The sequence below is a fragment of the Colletotrichum graminicola genome, assembly GCF_000149035.1.
Source record: "Colletotrichum graminicola M1.001 genomic scaffold supercont1.22, whole genome shotgun sequence".
Classification (NCBI taxonomy): Eukaryota; Fungi; Ascomycota; class Sordariomycetes; order Glomerellales; family Glomerellaceae; genus Colletotrichum; species Colletotrichum graminicola.
The window spans coordinates 538918-557441 of NW_007361026.1; the positions used below are offsets into that span (position 1 = coordinate 538918).

An 18524-nucleotide genomic window follows, 5' to 3' on the forward strand; every position below is an offset into this window, starting at 1 on the left:
TGGCTAGAGCTAGGCTGAGACCAACAGAGTTGAGGGGTGCACGGGGAGTTGGAGGGAGCTGTCCGGGGGTCGAAGCTTAAAGGCGATGAGTAAACGGGAGGTCGCAAAGCGTGGGGCAAATCGGAGGTGGTTGAGAGTTGCGGTAGTTGGATATGTCTGGCAGGCTCATGCGCACGCAAGTACGACACTGCAGGTCGCTGATGCGCGCTCCGAATCAAACTGCGGGGATGAGGGTGGTCAAAGGTCGCGAGAGTGAGGTGAGTGTCAAGTTCGCGGGCGAGCGAGGGACCGAGGGCGTCTGGCGGGCGACGGGGAGTCCCAAGGAATGCTGAGACGAGGGAGCAGCAGGCGCGACGCAAGCACTTTATCGGAACCGGCTAATCGGAAGATGGCGGACAGAAGGCTGAAGGAAGGGGGTGCGAACAGAGACAGACAGACGAGTTGGATGTGACGCAGTCAAAAGGGAACCAGATGCTCGGGACAAACGCGGTGAATGACAACGACGGATCAGGATGAGCCGGGGTTAGTTGGTTAGGGGAGCTCGGTATTTCTATGGCAGTGGTGCCAACTGCAGATGGTCGAGTCGAGCAGCCGAGGGGGCAGCGAAGTCGGCAGGATATAAGGTGTCCGTTTCTTCCTGTGTTGCTTATCGGAAGAGAGAGGATAGGATGTGTGTGTGTGTGTGTGTGAGAGAGAGAGAGAGAGAGAGAGTAAGAGAGAGGGAGGTTTGGACAACAACTCGGATGCGGGATGAACGGGGTTTGAGAAGGATGATATTTGGACGGGACGTATTTGGGGGTACAGTGGCCGGTAGAAAGCGGTCGGAGTCGGTATGAAGTACCTAATGTGATGTGTAGTGGTAATATCGGAGGTTTGGGAGCATCGGAGGTGAGGTGGGCGGGATGTCGAGGCGTGACGAGTAGGTATATGTGCGTGTGCGTGTAGGCGTGGTGGTGGTGGTGATGGTGGTGGTGGTGATGGTGGTGGTGGTGGTAATGAGGACGGCAGCGAATAATGAGCTTGGCGGGGCAGAAGCCGACGACGGGAGAACCTGGTCAACAGGCAGAAGAAGCCAAGGGCGACGGACAGTGTGTGGGTGACAGTGGTGGTGGCTAATGCTTCCTTGTGTGCCGTCGGGGCCGGTAAAGGTACTGACTGTATCCGTAGTGTCCCCTATGTCGTAGCAGGCACGAGGTAGCTCACGGTAAAGGACTTGACATGGACATGTGCCCAGGAAGGCGAGAGTGTGTGATGCGGTCAATTCAACAGGGCGTCCATGATGATGACGATGATGGTGTTTGCAGGCGCGTTTGTTGTCGGCGCCTCGTACGGTTGAGATGTTTGGAAAAGAACTGAGGAGTAAAGAGGGAAAATGAAGCATGAGAAAGGCTAAGAGGAGCCATGGACCCATGGGAGCAACGGAACGCAACAGACAGTCGCTACGTAGCCACGGAAGTGCCGCAATCGTCAGTGGGCCGGTTGCTGGTGGGGTACGTATCTCTTGGAGTCTTTCGAAATAGACCCGGCGGGGACACTGCACCAGTGACTGTCTGAGAGTTTAGCCCTGGGTGGAACAAGTCGGATTAGGAAGACAGGCGTCAGGCAGGAAGGAGGTAGGAGGCAGGAAGGAGCTGACCGGATAGGATTGGGCTGGGCAGTGCGGAACCTGCCCACGGGTGGTGCGTGCGTGCGTGCCTTCTTCCGTGACCTTCGTCCTTGACCTCATAGGCTCTTTTTTGTTTACCCATGTTTTATTCTTATTCGGTTTATTTTTGTTCTTCTTTCCATCGTTCTCTTACCCCTAGGTAAATATCGGTCAATAGGTATGCACTTACTTACGGCCGCCTCTTTTTGTTTTGTTTTATTTTTTTTATTGTCATGTCTCTGGCACTTTCTTCTATCAGGCTTGGTCAGCTGCAGCGGCAGCGGCAACGGCAACGGCAACAAGCGTCAGCCACTTCACCCAACATCTCCCACCACCAACCTCATAGTGCATCTCTGTTTACCTTCCAACCCAGGCAGACGGGTTTCCAAAGGCAAGAGAGACCCCGCGCTGTCTTTGCCCCCAACTGTCCAACTGTCAGCACCTGGCATGCAGGGCATGGTATGGGCAGGAGCTACCGGATACACTAAACTACACTAGGGATTCGCGAAAATGCGGTGAAGAGCCCTGGCTCTCTCTCTTCTGCCTTGCCTGATGCGGCGAGTATCAACCGAGGTACGTACATTTCACACGTCTGTTTTGGGCAATTGAGTACCTATCGCTGTGTGCGCGAGCGACAATGCCAGTCGGATAAGGCTGTAATGAGCCAGATATACGTGGGTACCCTGTATACCAGTTTAGCACTACGTATCCGTACATACTCCGTACAATACTCCGTACAGTACTCCGTAGAAGAAGAAGGAAATATTGGAAAAGCGTATCAGGCCAGAGTGGTCCCAGAGGAGAACATGACCTCTTGGGAAATGATATCCTACTTACAGGTATCCGTACCTACCATGTAGGTAGATTAACAATACTCCGTATCTTGGCTACTAATCAGGTACATATTTTGCACACCTTGCGCCGACTCCCCCCCCCCCCAGCTTCCTGGGCAACGGCGGGGGGGTACATGGTCCCTTGGGGCCCCTGCTCTTGTCGCTTGAAGACCCTGGATTTTGGGGCGAACTGGTAGGTATTCTTCCAGGCCTAAGCCGGGGCACCTAGTCCTAGCAGCAGTGGTAGTGGTAGTAGCCGGCGCACTAAGTGTGCTTACAGTGTTTCTCTCTCTCTCTCTGCCGCACCGAAGGACCTGGCCGCCTGACCATATACCGCAATTTCCAGGTCAACAACAGGCCGTGGCTGCTGCTGTTACAGGCCTTGTCCCTGCCCCGTGTCGCGTGCCTTGTCTTAGGTATTTCGTCTCTGAACGACTGGCGAAGCTGGCCTGGGCCTCTCCCACCCCTTTGGTAAATTGCATCGTCGACCGTGGCCTTCCCCACCTGTCTTCGTCGTCGACTAGGTACCTACCCTGCCTTGCTTGCTTTGCTTGCTTGCAATCACGCCCACGGGTCCCTTCCCTGTTCGATATCCTGTATCTCTCAGCCCTTTTTTTTTTTTTCCCTTATTCTTCTTGTTGCTTTTTTAGCCTCCGCGCGGCTTCTTCCACTAACCTCCCACGCCCACCTCGGGGTTTGTCCTTGGCGGCGACACACAAAAGCGTCATCCAGAACGGTGCTACGCTCTGTACTCTCCTGCTGTGGGGGGTAGGGGCGCGTATCAAGGAGATGTTTCTATTCTGGTTCGTCTCACCAGAAACCTGACCGGCTATAACGGGGGAGCACCAACACGTATGGGTGGGTTTTACAGCCTCTCCTTGTCTGAGCAAAAGGACACGCACGGGGCCAAGGATTGTTCTGCGATCCAGGGACGGGACCGACAGCACATCAATCCTCTGCTTTCCTGCCTGTCGCTCGCCGTCAGTGCCCAGGCATTACGTAGTAGGTACCCTTGCGACAACTGGCAGATGTTCCCCGAATTTCAACACTCGCTTACAAAGGGCACCGTCGTCAGCTAATGAGCCTTGGCCTTGTGCTCCGCACTCGCTGATCCAGAGAAACAAGGGGGGACGACATGCAGGTCAACGTTGGCCATGATGCTGCCTGCGAGTGACCTGCAACTTCTTCTTGGCATGGCTGCTCCCCATGGACGAGCGACAAGCACGGCATACCTAGCTATTCATTCCTGGGGCGGTGGAGCGAAGGCAGACCACGCGGGGCACCCGTTGCCTGTCAGTCGCCACTCCTCTTGAAAGATGCTCCTCCATATGGACTCATTCGACGGCTCATGCATCTCGGTGATACACCGAAACCTCACTTAGACCGACTACACCGCGATACCAGACATCACCTGCAGACACATCGCTGCGACATAACTACTGCCCACTCCAAACCGGCTTGGCCTCTTCCCAGCTTCCTCTTTCCGGTCCCTGTGCTCCTCCGGGAGCCGCCAAGTCACCAACTGACCGACCCGGGCCTTTCCATGTTTTCCTTCATCCATGGTCAAGGATATCCAAGGATAATGCATCCTCCGGCACAGAGATGCTACCCTTTCCGACACACAACCACCTCAACCACCGTCAATCCACTCCTTTTCCTACACGCAGTGTTGCTGCCCAGAGACCAGACACCCGTTGCCGTTACCTGGGCAAGCAAAGCCGGGGTGCATGCTCTTTGAGCGGCTCCCCGGGACGACTGGAACCGGAACCTTGAACGAATGTCACTCATGATTGTTCCCTGGCTAGGGGGGGAAGCATCACCCTCCCCCTGACAAGTCGCCTACGAAGGAACCATATTCATCATGTTTACGAAACTCTGTATCAAACCCCGTGCAACTCACCGAGTTGACTCACAACCGTGACGCCGTGCGCGCCTTGTTCTCGGGTCGCACTGCCACCACAATGAGCCCTTCAAGGCCCGCGAATAGAACCGACACTCATGTCCACACGCTGAGGCACGAGCTGCAGATGAGACACATACACGTATGTATGTAGGGCAGCTGCAGCCCAATTATTGCGTCTGTGGTCGCCGTCGCCAACCTTGCCGCCATGTGCCCACTTTGTCCGCCAACTGTCTGTCTACCACTAGCTGCACATCAGCACGCGAAGCGCACACCAAGCCCAACTTCTCCCAACAACAGTCCTGACTGCGCCGCTGGCCGCCATACCTAGATCCCAGCTAAACCTTGGCTTATCATACACATCGGCCCTTTCCCGAGAACCCGTTCGTTGTCGGTACTCGGGCCATTGTTTCCATAGACGAACAAAAGAACTCGCCGATCATGTTACGGCTGCTGAATGCACCTTCCATGATAGGAACTCGATCAGGCACCCCGGTCTGTCCTCCCCCCCTTGCGATGTTCCTGTTTGTGAAGGGCATCATCATCACCTTACGGTGTAGGTAGCGGAGTGTACAAGCTATCTATTCTCGACGTGCAACCCGGTCAAGGCTACTCTATTCCATGGTCACAGGGTAGACGCATGGCCCAGCTTGTAGGCTCCTGGACATGTTTGCTGGCAGACTGACAATCGCGTCATTGTAAAAGCATCCCAACGCATGGTTCTGCGGGTCGCAGATGGCAAGCGGAGTCCGGAAGCACACACGCGGTGAGCGGGCGTATATCGGCATTTACCTACCTCACCACTATTGAATACGTTGTCACCCACGACCTGCAAACTTCCGAGTCTCATGCCGCGGTATGATCTCATCCCAGTGGTGATGTTACTACTTATTATTGGCCAGATGAACCATCAAAAGGCAACGGTGTGCCCTATCCTAGAGTCAAGAGAAAATCCCCATCTGTCCAGTCACCGTTCCAATCCTCAGACAAGGCCATGCGACAGTGCACACCCGGTGGAACGGTTCCCCGTTGTCAACGTTTTAGTGACATCAGCCATGGGTTTGCCCTCCCCGGAGTCGACCCTGCCATTTTTCAGATACATGGTCCATCGGGTTGCAACGGCGAGTAACAACATGGATAACAACACGGTAAATCCTCAAGTGTACATGGCTGTTGCCACGCTCTTGACGAGCGCCACCTGACCCTGCCGGCCCTCCAGCCTGTCGCAGGTCATCCTACCCTTGGTGATGCCGACAGCTCCTCTAGCCTAACCTATTTAGAGACCGCCGGTTATTAACCCATGCTGATACCACGTCTTCCAATCCCCCAGCCCGAATTCTCCTGTCCATCCGTTCAGGCCACGGGCCGGGCCAGCCCGGCTTATTGTACATGGCAGCAGAGGCACACAAATGACGATTTTTCCTCCATATGGTATGTCAGCTGCACAATGGAAACGTGTTCAAGATGTTTCATACGACAGTCGCAAAAAAAAAAAAAAAAAAAAAAAAAAAAGCCATGGCGCAAGCACTCGTATCGGGCGACGACGACAAACTCGGGGCCAGGAGCTTCCACAACATCACAAGACCGCAATCTCGTTTCGCAGTTGCACTCATGATTGTGCAAGTGGCTAGAAGAAGAGCCAAGAGTATCTAATTCTCAGAAACGAACACTGCTCGCTAATTATGCGTCACTATCGAAATTGATGCGGTACGGCTCGAGTCTGATATGGGGTGGTGCAAAACGCCAACATTCCATAGGTAGACGACGCTGACTTGACGCACGTAAGCAAAAGCGGTCACACAAAAAGCGCCGCACTTCTCGAATCATAGATCGCGTGCATTCAACGCCAGTACCGCCAAGTCGATGCCGGTCGGTTAGTCGTTCAAAAGAATTGGTTCCAAGCCCGCAATTCACGATGCACCCACTTTCGGCAGATGGGCCCCCACGCAATTCGGTGGGCCTGGCGTCACTCGCCGTAGAGAGAGAGAGAGAGAGAGAGAGAGAGAGAGAGAGAGAGAGAGAGAGGGTCTTACCGTGGTCTTGGGACTCGAAAGCCCTTCGAGTCGAGACCGTTCGAAAAGATAGCACTAGATATGAGGTGATTATAAAGGTGAATGGCGATGGCTATTCGTCCTGATCGTCGTTATTGTATACGCCGTCTCACGCTAGCCAGATCATGCCGTCTTCACATTTACATGAGCGATAAGTGTGGTTATTTTCAAGGACAAGAAGTCATTAGATCGGCAAATGTCCAAGTTAAGAAATCTCTCGAGGCAAAAACAATAGTGCCGACATCACATACGGAGACCCTATTAGCTACAGCCCCAATCTCACTGCTCCTCGATCTGTGGCGTTTCCAGCATCATAGTTTTCCAATCCAACGTTCAGGAAAGCGAGTGGGAATACACCGGCCTACCATCCATGGCGCCACGCAACAACATTGGAATCAAGCAGGCCGGGCTATTTTCGTCCATTTCCCGGGGCATGAGGCAAAGGTGGCACAGTACCCATGCAACCCGCCAAAGTACATCACTTGCAGCCAAAATTCTTGGCCGTCATATTCATTAAAGATGTGAGCTGTGCAACGTGGAGGCGATGCACTACCACTCAATTCTCACCTCAGCTTGACGAGAGCCTTCTGTCATATGTTGTACAGCGTTATCGTAAGCAGCAGCCTATTCTCAGCTTGAACCCTAACCTTGTTTCAGTGCATCTCTATGGGTTGACGGATATCGTCGGCTAAGGCGAAGTTACTGATCACGATGACTCGCAGAAACCAAGTATATCGGAGTGGCAACCCCCATGACTTCTCGTCGTCCTACGAACATTTGACCCAAGACCCTATCCCGTGAGGCTTGATAAAATGCGGTTGTTTTGCAAGCGTTGGCTTATCCAAAGCTGTAGCTCGCAGAAGGACAATCATGCCTCGTTGGCCAAACAGACTTCGACCCCTCCATAACCTCACTTGGGATCATCGCAGCCTGCTGCATCCGGAGTGACTGTGCCTTTGTGGAGTCGGGGTACAGGTTGCAACGCAATCGAGTGAATTCCATAAGGCCGTAGAACTGCGCCGATGGCTGTCGCCTTCGGGTTGAAGCTGCTGATACTGTCGTCCGCAACGACTACATGGGCCGTCGCCAGCATCGTCTTCTGATCGATTCTCCACACAAGGAGCTCTGGGACCGACTCGACCCCGGGCATCTGATGTTCGTCAAAATCAACGGCCGCTTCAAGGGCTCAGATGCGAACTCTTACCTTGATTATTTTGGCTCGAATATCGTCCAGGTCAACATGGGGCGGCGTGCTCTCCATCAAGATGTGACCAGCTCTCCCACAAAGAGGCAATGCAGAGGCAATGATGGTCGAAGCGATAAATAGGCTGACTCCGGGGTCCACGTAAAACCGGCCGTCCCCGTTCCCTTTCCAAACGACGACGGCTGCCACTATGATGCCGACATTGTTCATAGCATCACCAATGACATGGATCATGACGCCGAGCATACCGAGATCTCGACCGACCTGGTGATTCTCCGCTTTGGCCTCCTTGGAGTCTGTATTCGCTTGTTCTGACTACCAGCTGTCAGACTCCGAAACGATGAGCAAGTGGACACCTACATTTACTGGAAAAGTGCAAGCGACGGCAACCGACTCCTTGATCGACTCTCCTTCCCCTTGATCAGATTCGTACCCACCATCGTTGCTGTCGTCATTCTCTATGAAGTGTGTCAGCATCTCGTCATGTCAACGGTTCGAACTCTGCTGACCATCTAGGAAGCATATAACGAGGACATTGAGACCAAGTCCAATACATCCCATGATCAGTATCAACACGGGATCCTTAACATCTAGGTACGCGTTAAACCGCCTGTCCAATGACTAGATATGTGTACAGACACTCACGGGTGATGTTGATAAATCGCTCGACTGCTTGAAGTAGGATGCTGACACCCAGAGAGAGAAGGAACACCCCGTTGAAGAATGCGCCGAGTATTTGAGCACGTTTCCAACCGAAAGTGAGGGTTCTGGGGGAGGTGGCGCGTTCCGAGACCTAGAAGTGGACATAAACATATCAACCATTTTCCCGGCTTCGGTGAAATTCGCCTTACGATGACCGCCAGTAATGCAACCACGAACCCTATCAAGTCGTTCATCTGTTACTCTGTCAAATCCTGATTCTCACAGGAAGCTTACTAGTATCGAGCTGCACCTACATAATGAAAAGCATCGGCGATGAGTGCCAGCGACTTTGTGCGGAACCCGATAACTAGCTCGGCGATACAGAAGGCACCAGATATGGCGATTGTGGCAGTCAGGCGCTGCTTCCTGGTTATGTGGAAAGTCATGGTTACAAGTTTGGGTGTCGTATCAGGGAAGAAAAAGTGACCCGATTGATCAGAATAGAGATTCAGAAGGTTAACGAAAGAACATGGTTGACTTTGGCGTACTGTCTCGACTCTTTTTGTTGTCTGCGAGAGCGGGAGAGGATAACTTGATGAGGCCGTCAAACCTGACTATGTGCTAGTAGTGATGGGCGTTTGCGTGAAGACATGACCCATTTCCTTCCGTCTGGGCATGGCGGGAGCACGTAGACTTTTCTATGAGCGAGATCGGGTAGACGGCTTGCGGTGCTGGGTAAGGACACGACTTGGGACGAAAGAGACTCTACACCCAAAGTACGCGATCCCCGGGATAGCCGCATTCTTTCGTTCCGGTTTCGAAGGCCAATACCCACGAGAGAACTTTGGAATGAGCTGGTCCGGTGTCACAGATGCATGGAATTGCCAGGTTCGCTTGAATTCCCGGAGACGTGAATGGTGATGGTGTGAATTACTTGTGACCCTGAGTGAGATGGGCGGTGTTGTTGAAGCGAGTTGATGTTGGACCAGTGTGTCTATTGAGGTGAGTGACCTCTACAGCCCTGAAACTGCCAATGGGAACCCAGCAAAAGGCCAAAATTAGGAGAGCGGATGAATTCGTTCGTAGTATTATAACATTTGTTTGGCTACGGTTAATACATCGGACGATCCAAACGGCAACGATAAGCTGCGTCTCACATCTGTTCGGCGAGATGCAGACTACTGTCAGCGTAGAAAAAGAAAAAGAAAACCCGGGGAAATATCTGAAAAAGAAAAGGAAGGCGGTGTGGTATAACGGGAGCTTGCCGTCCACAATTCTGCCGACATGACGGAGCTGCAGATGCACCACCATTAAACCGATAAGTGTGCCATCAACAGCAAGCAAGCAATCACACCCCGAACACCCGTCCCATACGAAACGATACCATCGAACCGGACGGAAAAATCCCGAAATGCTACTGCGACACCATCGTGGAGGCCCACCTTGACGAGCCTACACTGAACACACCCCTCTTCGGCCAACAATGCCTCGCAATGCCAGCGCAGTCCCGTCCTTGCGGAAGGGACCGAACTGGTCCTCCCACCTTCGGCAATTCAGCCGGAACAGCCTCGAGCCGCCATCGGCGACATCGTCCATCGATTCGCCGCGGTCTCCCGATACCGTCTCCAGCGCATCGACGATCCGAGGCGACAACTCGTCCAGCTCCGTTAAGCAGCGCCGCCTCGAGCGGAGATGCACCGTCACCGTCAACGAGGGCTACTCGCGCGACGAGGTCCTCCTGAGCCCGGATTTGGTCAAGGGCGACGTCAAGCCGGGCAGCCTAGTAGCCATCACCGTAATCAGGACCGAGGGCGATAAGACAGCCACCAAGGATCATGCGGCTCGCAGCGGCAACGCTTCCGGCGGCACTGGGGCCGGAGCCGGGGCCTCGCAGGGAGACAACACGACCGCGGAGGGCACAGCGCTGGGAAGGAAGTACTTCTTCGTCGCCAAGGAGATGTCCAAGGAGCTTAGGAGCCGCTTGCCCAACGTGGACATTTATGTCGTCAAGCACATCGCCGACGCATTTGGGATGAAGAAGGGCACGCAGGTGCTCCTGACGCCCGTCGATGCGGATAGCCCCGCCACGGCCGCCTCGCATGTCGAACTCTCGTTTAAGGACCAATACCTCTCGCGCTCCGACATGTGGCGGCTTGCCATCGGCGAGCTGACGGAAAGGACCGTGTACAAAGGTCAGTCGATACTGTTCATGGGCACGATCAAGGCGCAAGTCACGGCCGTGTTTGTGGACGGGCGCAAGACGCATTCGGCCTTCTTCACGAGCAACACGAGGCCCATCTTCCGCAGTGAGTCGGCGCGATACGTGCTGTTCATACAGATGGCACGCGAGATGTGGGATTTCGACTCGGAAGGGTCCGGCGAGATCCTCTTTAACAAGGTCGTCAACGGGTTCCTGCCGGCGCTGTTCAAGAAGTGGGCGAAACTGAAAGCGAAGCACCTCGTGAGCATCGTGCTGTTCGCGAGAGTCGAGTACGACACGGGCCTGACGACGGAGCTGGCGAGCAGCACGCTGCACGGGGACTACTACACAGGCACCCAGATCTCGGGGGAGCGCAGACCGTACAAGGACTTTTACCGCGTCGTCGTGAGCGACATGGCGAGCGGCGAGTGGACGACGATCCTATACCAGCTGAAGCGCGAGTTCAACTTCTTCCGCCGGGACATCAGCCTGCACCACCAGCAGGCCGGCAGCGCGTTCGTGCCGCTGGCCGAGGAGATGGGCGGCAAGGGCGTCGCGTCCAACAGGGTCAAGGCCGAGTCGTCGCTGGCCATGCATGGGAACTTCCTCGAAGCCATCAACCTCGCGTCGTCGCAGTTTGCGCACGATTACGTCGACCGCGACCTCATGCGGACGGGCATCTCCATTGTCGTCATTAGCCCCGGGCCCGGCGTGTTCGAGGTTGAGTACGAGTCCCTCCGCCGGACGACCGAGGCCCTTGTCGGGAACGGCATCGGTATCGACCTCATCTGCGTGCCCAAGATGCCCCTCCACTCCGTTCCACTGTTCCGGTACCGTACTCCTCGGACGTCGGAAGACTCGCATGGCCTATCTAGGTCGAGGTCCGTACGGAGCCGCGAAAGCACGCCGAAGCAGCAGGCCACGCCCATCATCGGCAGCTATCAGTCGCTGTCGGAGTCGCTGTCCCCGACCAAGGGGCTGGAGCTCACCCACCGCATCAACACCCTGGCGAACCCTCCGGACGAGTGGTCGTACGCGCTGCCGCAGTGGCTGCACGTATCGTACTGGACCGGGACGTCCGAGGAGGCGCTGTCGTATCAAGGCATCGCGATCTCGGTGTCCGACCAAACGGAGGATCAGGAGAGCGACGACTTTACCATCCGCGCGCGCATGTACGACCTGCAGATGCGGAGCGTTCTAGAGACCAACGAGATCGAGACAACGCCGCTACAGGCCGACCCGCTGTTCCCCATCACCACAACCGAGTCCAAGAGCTCTTCGCAGCGGTCGCGACTGGGGACGGACGAGATCGCCGCGATCCCCATGAAGCGCCACCCGGACACGCTCGTCGACCACGTCTACGGGTTCCAGAAATTTGTGCCGGACCGGCTTGTCAAACCAGGCGAGAAGTCGCTCTGGAAGCAGCTACAGGAGTACGACGAGACAAGGGCGCGGCTGCCCAAGTCGCGACGCCCCGCGCACGCTAGGGCGTCGCGGGACCTCGAGGAGACGACGAGGCGGCAGCTGATGGAGGACACGGGTTTGTTTGGCACATCGCTGCCCGAGAAGAAGGTCGCCGCGAACCAGGGCCTCGCGGCCGTCGCCGCGGGGCGAAAGCTATCGGTCAACATTACCGACGCCGAGAAGGCCGAAATTGTTGCGTCGGCACGGAAAGCCACGAGCCGTCCGCCGTCGACGGCAAATTCCGCCGGCGGGCCGACGCCCTCATCGGCTTCGTCGTCGACGCCCGACTCCCAGAGCGCGACGTCCAAGATGTCGTCGGTGAGCTCGCCCTCGAAAGCGCCCAAGTTCATGCGGCAGATCAGCCTCGGCCTGCGCGGGTTCGGAGTCGCGGCGCCAAAGGTCGTGGCTGCTGAGGCCAGCTTCGAGACGGTCAAGGCTTCCACCGAGCAGAGCGCGCAGAGCCCCGCGACGCCGCTGGTCATGTCGACGCTGCCGCGGCCATCGTCTCCGCAGATCATCAAGCCGGCGGCCATGTCATCACTTTCGCCCCAGCTGTTCCGGTCGAGCTCGCGGGATACGCTCAGAGACCTGCCGTCTACGCCGAGCATACCCATCAATCTGAAGTCGTCGCGCAGGGGCGAGAGCTTGCTGAGCCAGCAGCACCGGTATGGCTCGATCCTGCCATCATCGCTGGCGCGCAAGGACAATTTCCGCGAGGATCCCGACCAGAGAAACTCGCACGCCTTGAGGGCCGAGGACGACAATACTAAAATGTTCAACAGCAAGCTGCGTGCTGGGGCCATGCCCGAGTTGCCGTCTACGTTGTCGCCGACCACGGCGATCTCGCCCTGGCTCACGGTTCTGAACCCGTCCAACCCGGACCGGAACAAGGTTGACGACACCGTGCTTTACAGCCGATGGCAGCACGTGTTTCCGCGGACGTCGGAGATGAAGGTCATGAAATGGAAGGCGCTTTGCTGTCCGGCTGCCGTGCCGCTGACAACGGAGTACTTCCCTACGAAAGCACAATTTGACATGGAGTACCAGAGGCAGCCCTACGTGATTGCGCAGAACGCCGATGACGAGCTCGCCGACGAACCCAAGTCGAGGGAGGAGTTCCTGCGCGAGCTTATCAGTCTGCGCTTCTCTCAGGGCTTCCAGGTCGTCGTTGGCCCGGCCGTCGCGAAAGCCTTTGGGCAGCGGCTGCTCCGGATCGCAGACATCTTCTTGCGCGACCAAGCGATGGAGGACGGCACAAGCATCTTCCTGTCGGTGGGCAACACGATCCACCAGCTCTCATGCGTCAACGGCACGGAGGTCGAGGTGAACATCTACATACGGAAGCCGGCCGAGTCGACCATTGGGGGCTCCAGCTCGGGTCCGCTGTACCGCCCCGCCATCCGGACCCTGATGGAGAGCGGATATCAGACGCAGGAGGTCGACATATCGACGCCGAGGCCGGAGAGGAACTGGAACTACATCGACTCCTACCTCGCCGGCCACCACGAAGAGATGACGGAGAACCTCCGGTTCTGGCGGACGCGGTTCGTGCTCATCCCGATGGTGGCCCGATCGTCGGCGGTGCCTAGGAACCAGGCCGGGGACAACGCCGAGGAGGTTCGGCTGGAGGGCATCAGAAGGCTGTCGCTGTCCTGGCAGAAGCACCGGTACATCCCGGTGTCCGAGCGCAGGTACCAGACGGCCAAGTCGAAGCGGGACCCCAACCCGTTGGACATTGTGTACAAGACGGAGGACCCGTCCGTGGTCATCGCGGCGGAGCTCGACAACCTGCCGCTGGTGGAGGGCCTCGCCGAGAACCGCAAGAGACAGCTCGTCTCAAGCCGGGAGCGCTTTCGCAAGTCGAACCTGAACCTTGCGGCGCTAGCGGAGGCGATACAGCAGCCCGTCGAAAACGGCGGGGTCAAGCTTCAGAACCGGAGGTGGCACTTGCGGCTGCACTACAACTGCTTCATCGGGTCCGACATGACTACGTGGCTCATGGACAACTTTGAGGACTTGGACAGCCGCGAGGAGGCGGAGCAGCTGGGTAACATGCTTATGGTCAAGACGTACGACAGGTTAGACGACAAGAAGGACCGCGGAGGACTGTTCGAGCACGTGGAGAGACGTCACCCATTCAGGGACGGGCAGTACTTTTACTCGATCGCCAGCGAGTACGCGAAGCCACACCCGCCAAGCTGGTTCAACTCGCGCCGGCGCGACGTCTCGGTGCCGTCGACGCCCATGTCGGAGAACATGCCGCGCGACTCGCCGCGGCCGAGCATGATCTCGCGGCCGACGTCGATCAACGAGGAGAACTCACCCATATCGGGGTCCACGACCCCGACGGCGAACTCGGCCTTGCTCAACAAGAAGGTTCCCAAAGTGGTGCTCAGCAAGGTCATCAAGTACGACGTGGACCACCGCAAGCGGTCGTACCGCCCCGAGCGCGTCGACCTGCACTACGACCGGCTGCACAACCCGGACAACTGCTACCACATCCGCATCGACTGGATGAACGTCACGGCGAAGCTCATCGAAGACGTCGTGGAGGGCTGGGCCAGGGAGGCGGCGACGTACGGACTCCGGCTCGTCGAGGTGCCCATCACGGAGGCGTGCTCCATCACGGACGTGAACCCGTTCCGGCGGCCGTACATCATCAAGCTGTCTGTGCCGCCGCCGAGCCAGCAGCCGGTGACGTACTACGAGCCCAACTCGTTGGCGCCGCAGACGGCGCCGGGCAAGCACTTTTACCAGAAGGCCATCATGCGGAAGCTCGACTTCGTCCTCGACATGGAGGCGGCCTCCAACTACCCGCGGGACGTCGAGGTCAGCTTCTCCTGGGGGCGGCCGGACTTCAAGTACTCGCAGTACATCCACCGGTCGGGCGTGCTGCTCGCCGAGATCACAGACGACGGGCACTTTCTGGTCCTCGCCAACAGGCTGTTTAGCAACCGCGCCGCGGCGGCGCGGGACAAGGAGCTCAAGGAGATGCGGGAGGCCAACGTCGCCGAGCGCGGCGGGCGGAGCATGCCCGTCGGGTCGTACACGCCGTTCGGCATCTCGGAGCAGACGCCGGTGAACAGCCCGATGGTGAAGCCCGTCTTCTACGCGGGGAGCCCAGTGGTGCGGGGGGCTTCTGAAATGAAGTCTGGGGCCAACAGCTCGACGGGGATCGCAAACGGCGGCGGCGGCGGCGGCGCGTCTGGGTTTGTCGGGGCGGCGGACCCGATGGCGATACTGGAGCAGCTGGCCGCATTCTGCAGCGACAAGGCGGGACTGGAGGGGTTTTACAAGGAGACGCTGGAGAGGGGCCCGCCGGGGGCGATGACGACGCCGGGGGCGATGAGGCCGACGACGATAATGGGGCTGGAGGCGGTGCCGGAGGCCAGCATCCCGACGCTGGGGTTGCCTGCCGGGGTGCTGGGGGACCTGCACTCGTCGGGCCTGGGGTCGGGGTCTGGAGGGTCCGGAGGGCCGGAGGGGCTGCGGGGGCTGGGAGGGGGGAGCCCGAGCCCCGGGCCTTGGAGCCTCATGAGCAGCCCGGCGGGGGGGATGCAGTTCCTCAGGAGGGCGAGTGTGCAGGACGGGCTGGGACTGGGGGGGCCTCGGAGGGAGGTCCGAGACAGGGAGCGGGAATGAAGCCAGAAGCCCATGTGCGGCAGGGGAGGGTAAATCGTTGAATAGGTGAACGGGGGTGTGTGTGTGTGTGTTGTTCTTGTGTAGATGATTACGAAGCTGATGAACATGTGAGAACGAAAGCATGCGATGTCGTGGAACACGTATATGCGAAGGGGGGTTCGTTAGATCGTTTAAACCCCGACTGCCGAAGACGCTTAGCATGGCACATGGCCCATCCATCGATGTGGCCATTATCAACGACTGACTGTTGGGTTTACCCTGATTTGGATCTGACGTGACCTAACGGGTCTCTCTCCCTCGCTGCGGAATGATCCCTAAACTATAGCCAAGATTTGCGCCATGATTGACCAACTCTAAACCCATTCTAGCCAGATCCCGCACTTGGACTAAGAATACCTATCCTTAGCTTGTAATCAGGAGCACCCCGAACCAAGCCTTTGGCGCTTGGTGATTGAAAAGGGGGGTCGGGCGCGGGAGCTTTAAGCAAAAAAAAAAAAAAAAAAAAAAAAAAGCCACGCTGGACGGGTGTGGCTTAGCAAACGAGGCGAGGTGGGCCGCCTCAGCAGAAGTCATCATCAACGCCCCCCCAGTGAGACAGGCGCAGCACGTCGGCTGGTGGCGTTTGCTTTTTTTTTTATGACGGGTTACGGGAAGATACGAGCCCGCGGTGATTTGTCTACGTGGTGCAGGTCGGCAGGTTGTCCATATCAGCCACACGATGGTTGCTGAGTTGGGTCCTGCTGGGGTTGGGGTTGGGGGCGGGAGCGGTGGGGTGACGGAGAGAGGCTGTCGGAACAAGCTCACGAGCAAAAAGTCACAGTACAAATGGTGTGCGGCGCGGCGCATGGCAACAACTGCCTGGATGGTACCGGTAGGATCTGGGCCAAATAGGTATACAAGCGAGTGAGCTTGCTTACCGGCTGCGTGATTGGCGGTCCAATGAGGCAGGGCGTTTCGCGCAAAAGAGAGAGAGAGAGAGATGATGAGGCGAATATCAAACCAACAGTTGCCTAAGCTACCTTTGAAATAGGGTATATATACTCTAAAAGGTACGAAGATAATGCCTTTGGGCATGCAATCGCCGAATGGCGTACCGGTCTGCTCCAAGTGGTTTTTGCCTTTTTTCCAAAGGTCATGGGCTCGAATTACATATCGTTCACTTTTTATGATGCAGTCCGACAGTCAAGACTGGGTTGTTGGAGGTAGGTGCTTACATCCGCTACCTCCACAGCTTTCTTGACTTAAGCAGCAGTACCTATACCAGTTTCCCTCCTTCTTCTGTCATCCAAGCGCAGAGAGAGAGAGACGCTAACAAGAACACACATTCCTAGAGCACATCAAGGCCCTGACCTCAGGCGCAAACTACTAGCTTCAAAGGTCCTACGGACGACATCCCCAGCAACAATTCGCCCTAGATCCTGCACTGCAAGATGTTCCTCTGAGCCTACCTTGTCAAGCTGTGCTCTAACCTGAGCAGGATGGAGTCCTGGGAGTACCTCGACAAGGTTGGGCTCCGGGAGAGATGTGCCGAGGCCAGAAGTGTGCTAAGGCAGGGCGCGTGAGACTCTAAGTGCTGTCAATGCGTGAGAATATGGCGATGACCTGATTCGAAGCGGTGTTGCTGGCGAGGGAAGGTGAGGTCGGAAGTGGTGGTGGTGGTGGTGGTGGTGGTGGTGGTGATGTCATCATACGTAGTTTGGGCTAGTTTGGGGGTCTCGACCGACTACGGATACGACTACTGCCGCATCGGGGTTGATGCACGGTAACAGGACTGAGCGTCACGACGTGGGTGCGGATGGCAATCCGAGCAGAGGCATGGCGGATTTAGCGTCACACTGTTTCTCTTTTTTTTTTTCTCATGTTGTGCCGAAATCTTGTTCCTGCCGCCGCCGAACGTTGGGCATCCTCTAAAAAAGAAGCAGCAGACAAGCAATAGCCAAGCAAGGCCAAGGAATCGGAGACCTTTACCGCCTTGGCAGAAGCTTGTTCTGTTGAACTTTTGGCAGTTGGTGCACACGCAGCTACGTAGAGTTGTTGCATGTGGCGTCGGCTTGGCACGTCACCGGGATTTGCTGACGACGTGTGAAAATCCGACGACCATGTCCAACGTCTTTTGAGCGTATATATGTATCCGTGATGGGTTTATATTGACTTTGCGGATACCTAGTTCTATACTTACATATAGTGTATGATTTCTTTGCTTTCCCCATTGCGCAGGGGCCTTCCTTTCTCTCCTTCTCCATCCTCTCATAGGTATAACGGATAGAGAACAAAGGGAGGGTCAGGGATGGGAAAGGGGGGAAGGAAGGCCCTGGACGCAATTGCCAATGGAAAGTACGGACAGCCCCGCTTTGGGGTTGTGCTTTTGTGGCGGAAAGAGCGTTGCGGCCACACACCGCATCCATTCATTCATCCGAGGAAAGGACGAAGGGTAAGGCAAATTAGCGCGGTGCGTGCATATCCGAAGGTGCCCCCCGTACGTATTACCTACCTACTTTGCAGAACCTGTCCCGAACTTGCTTCATCGCTGGCAGCGCAGAGCCAGCAGCCGATGCAGCTGACGTAGGTCTGCCTGTCCTCGTCCTCCTTCTGCTCCTTGAAACCATCCCATCCCGCCTGAGGCCCGACGAATGCATGTCGCGTAATGTGTACCCATTCATCGTCACCCCCTCCGAGGGGGAGAGGGAGAGAGATCGTCCACGTAGTAGTTGTACCTACGTAGTAGGCAGTTTGATTACACTAACGACGACCCATTCATAACTAATTCATTGACAGTGGGCTATGACCCCCCCCATTCCCTCTTTCATTCTTCTCTTCAAACCGTCCGTCCCTCTTCTCTTCTCCCTTTCCTCCATCCCGTCATCCCATCTATCGGCACTCTCTGCCGGCCTTGACTTCTTCTTTCCATCGCCTAGCCGACTCAAGTCTAGCAGCTTGACTGAG

The 18524-nt window shown here is 56.5% G+C and overlaps 2 protein-coding genes across 2 annotated transcripts; one reads left to right on the forward strand and one right to left on the reverse strand.

Annotated features, from left to right (window-relative positions):
- Nucleotides 1-7339: 7339 nt before the first annotated feature.
- GLRG_06184 (cation diffusion facilitator family transporter) lies at nucleotides 7340-8721 on the reverse strand (the record flags this gene model as incomplete). The annotated part of the gene is made up of 7 exons (XM_008096869.1): nucleotides 7340-7579; nucleotides 7634-7948; nucleotides 7994-8091; nucleotides 8143-8223; nucleotides 8279-8426; nucleotides 8485-8529; nucleotides 8590-8721. 7 exons carry the CDS (start codon nucleotides 8719-8721, stop codon nucleotides 7340-7342), a joined length of 1059 nt encoding a protein of 352 aa, XP_008095060.1.
- Nucleotides 8722-9758: 1037 nt separating this feature from the next.
- Nucleotides 9759-15581, forward strand: GLRG_06185 (domain found in Dishevelled; the record flags this gene model as incomplete). Its single annotated transcript, XM_008096870.1, has 1 exon — nucleotides 9759-15581. The coding sequence occupies one exon, from the start codon at nucleotides 9759-9761 to the stop codon at nucleotides 15579-15581; it is 5823 nt and encodes a 1940-aa protein (XP_008095061.1).
- Nucleotides 15582-18524: the final 2943 nt, after the last annotated feature.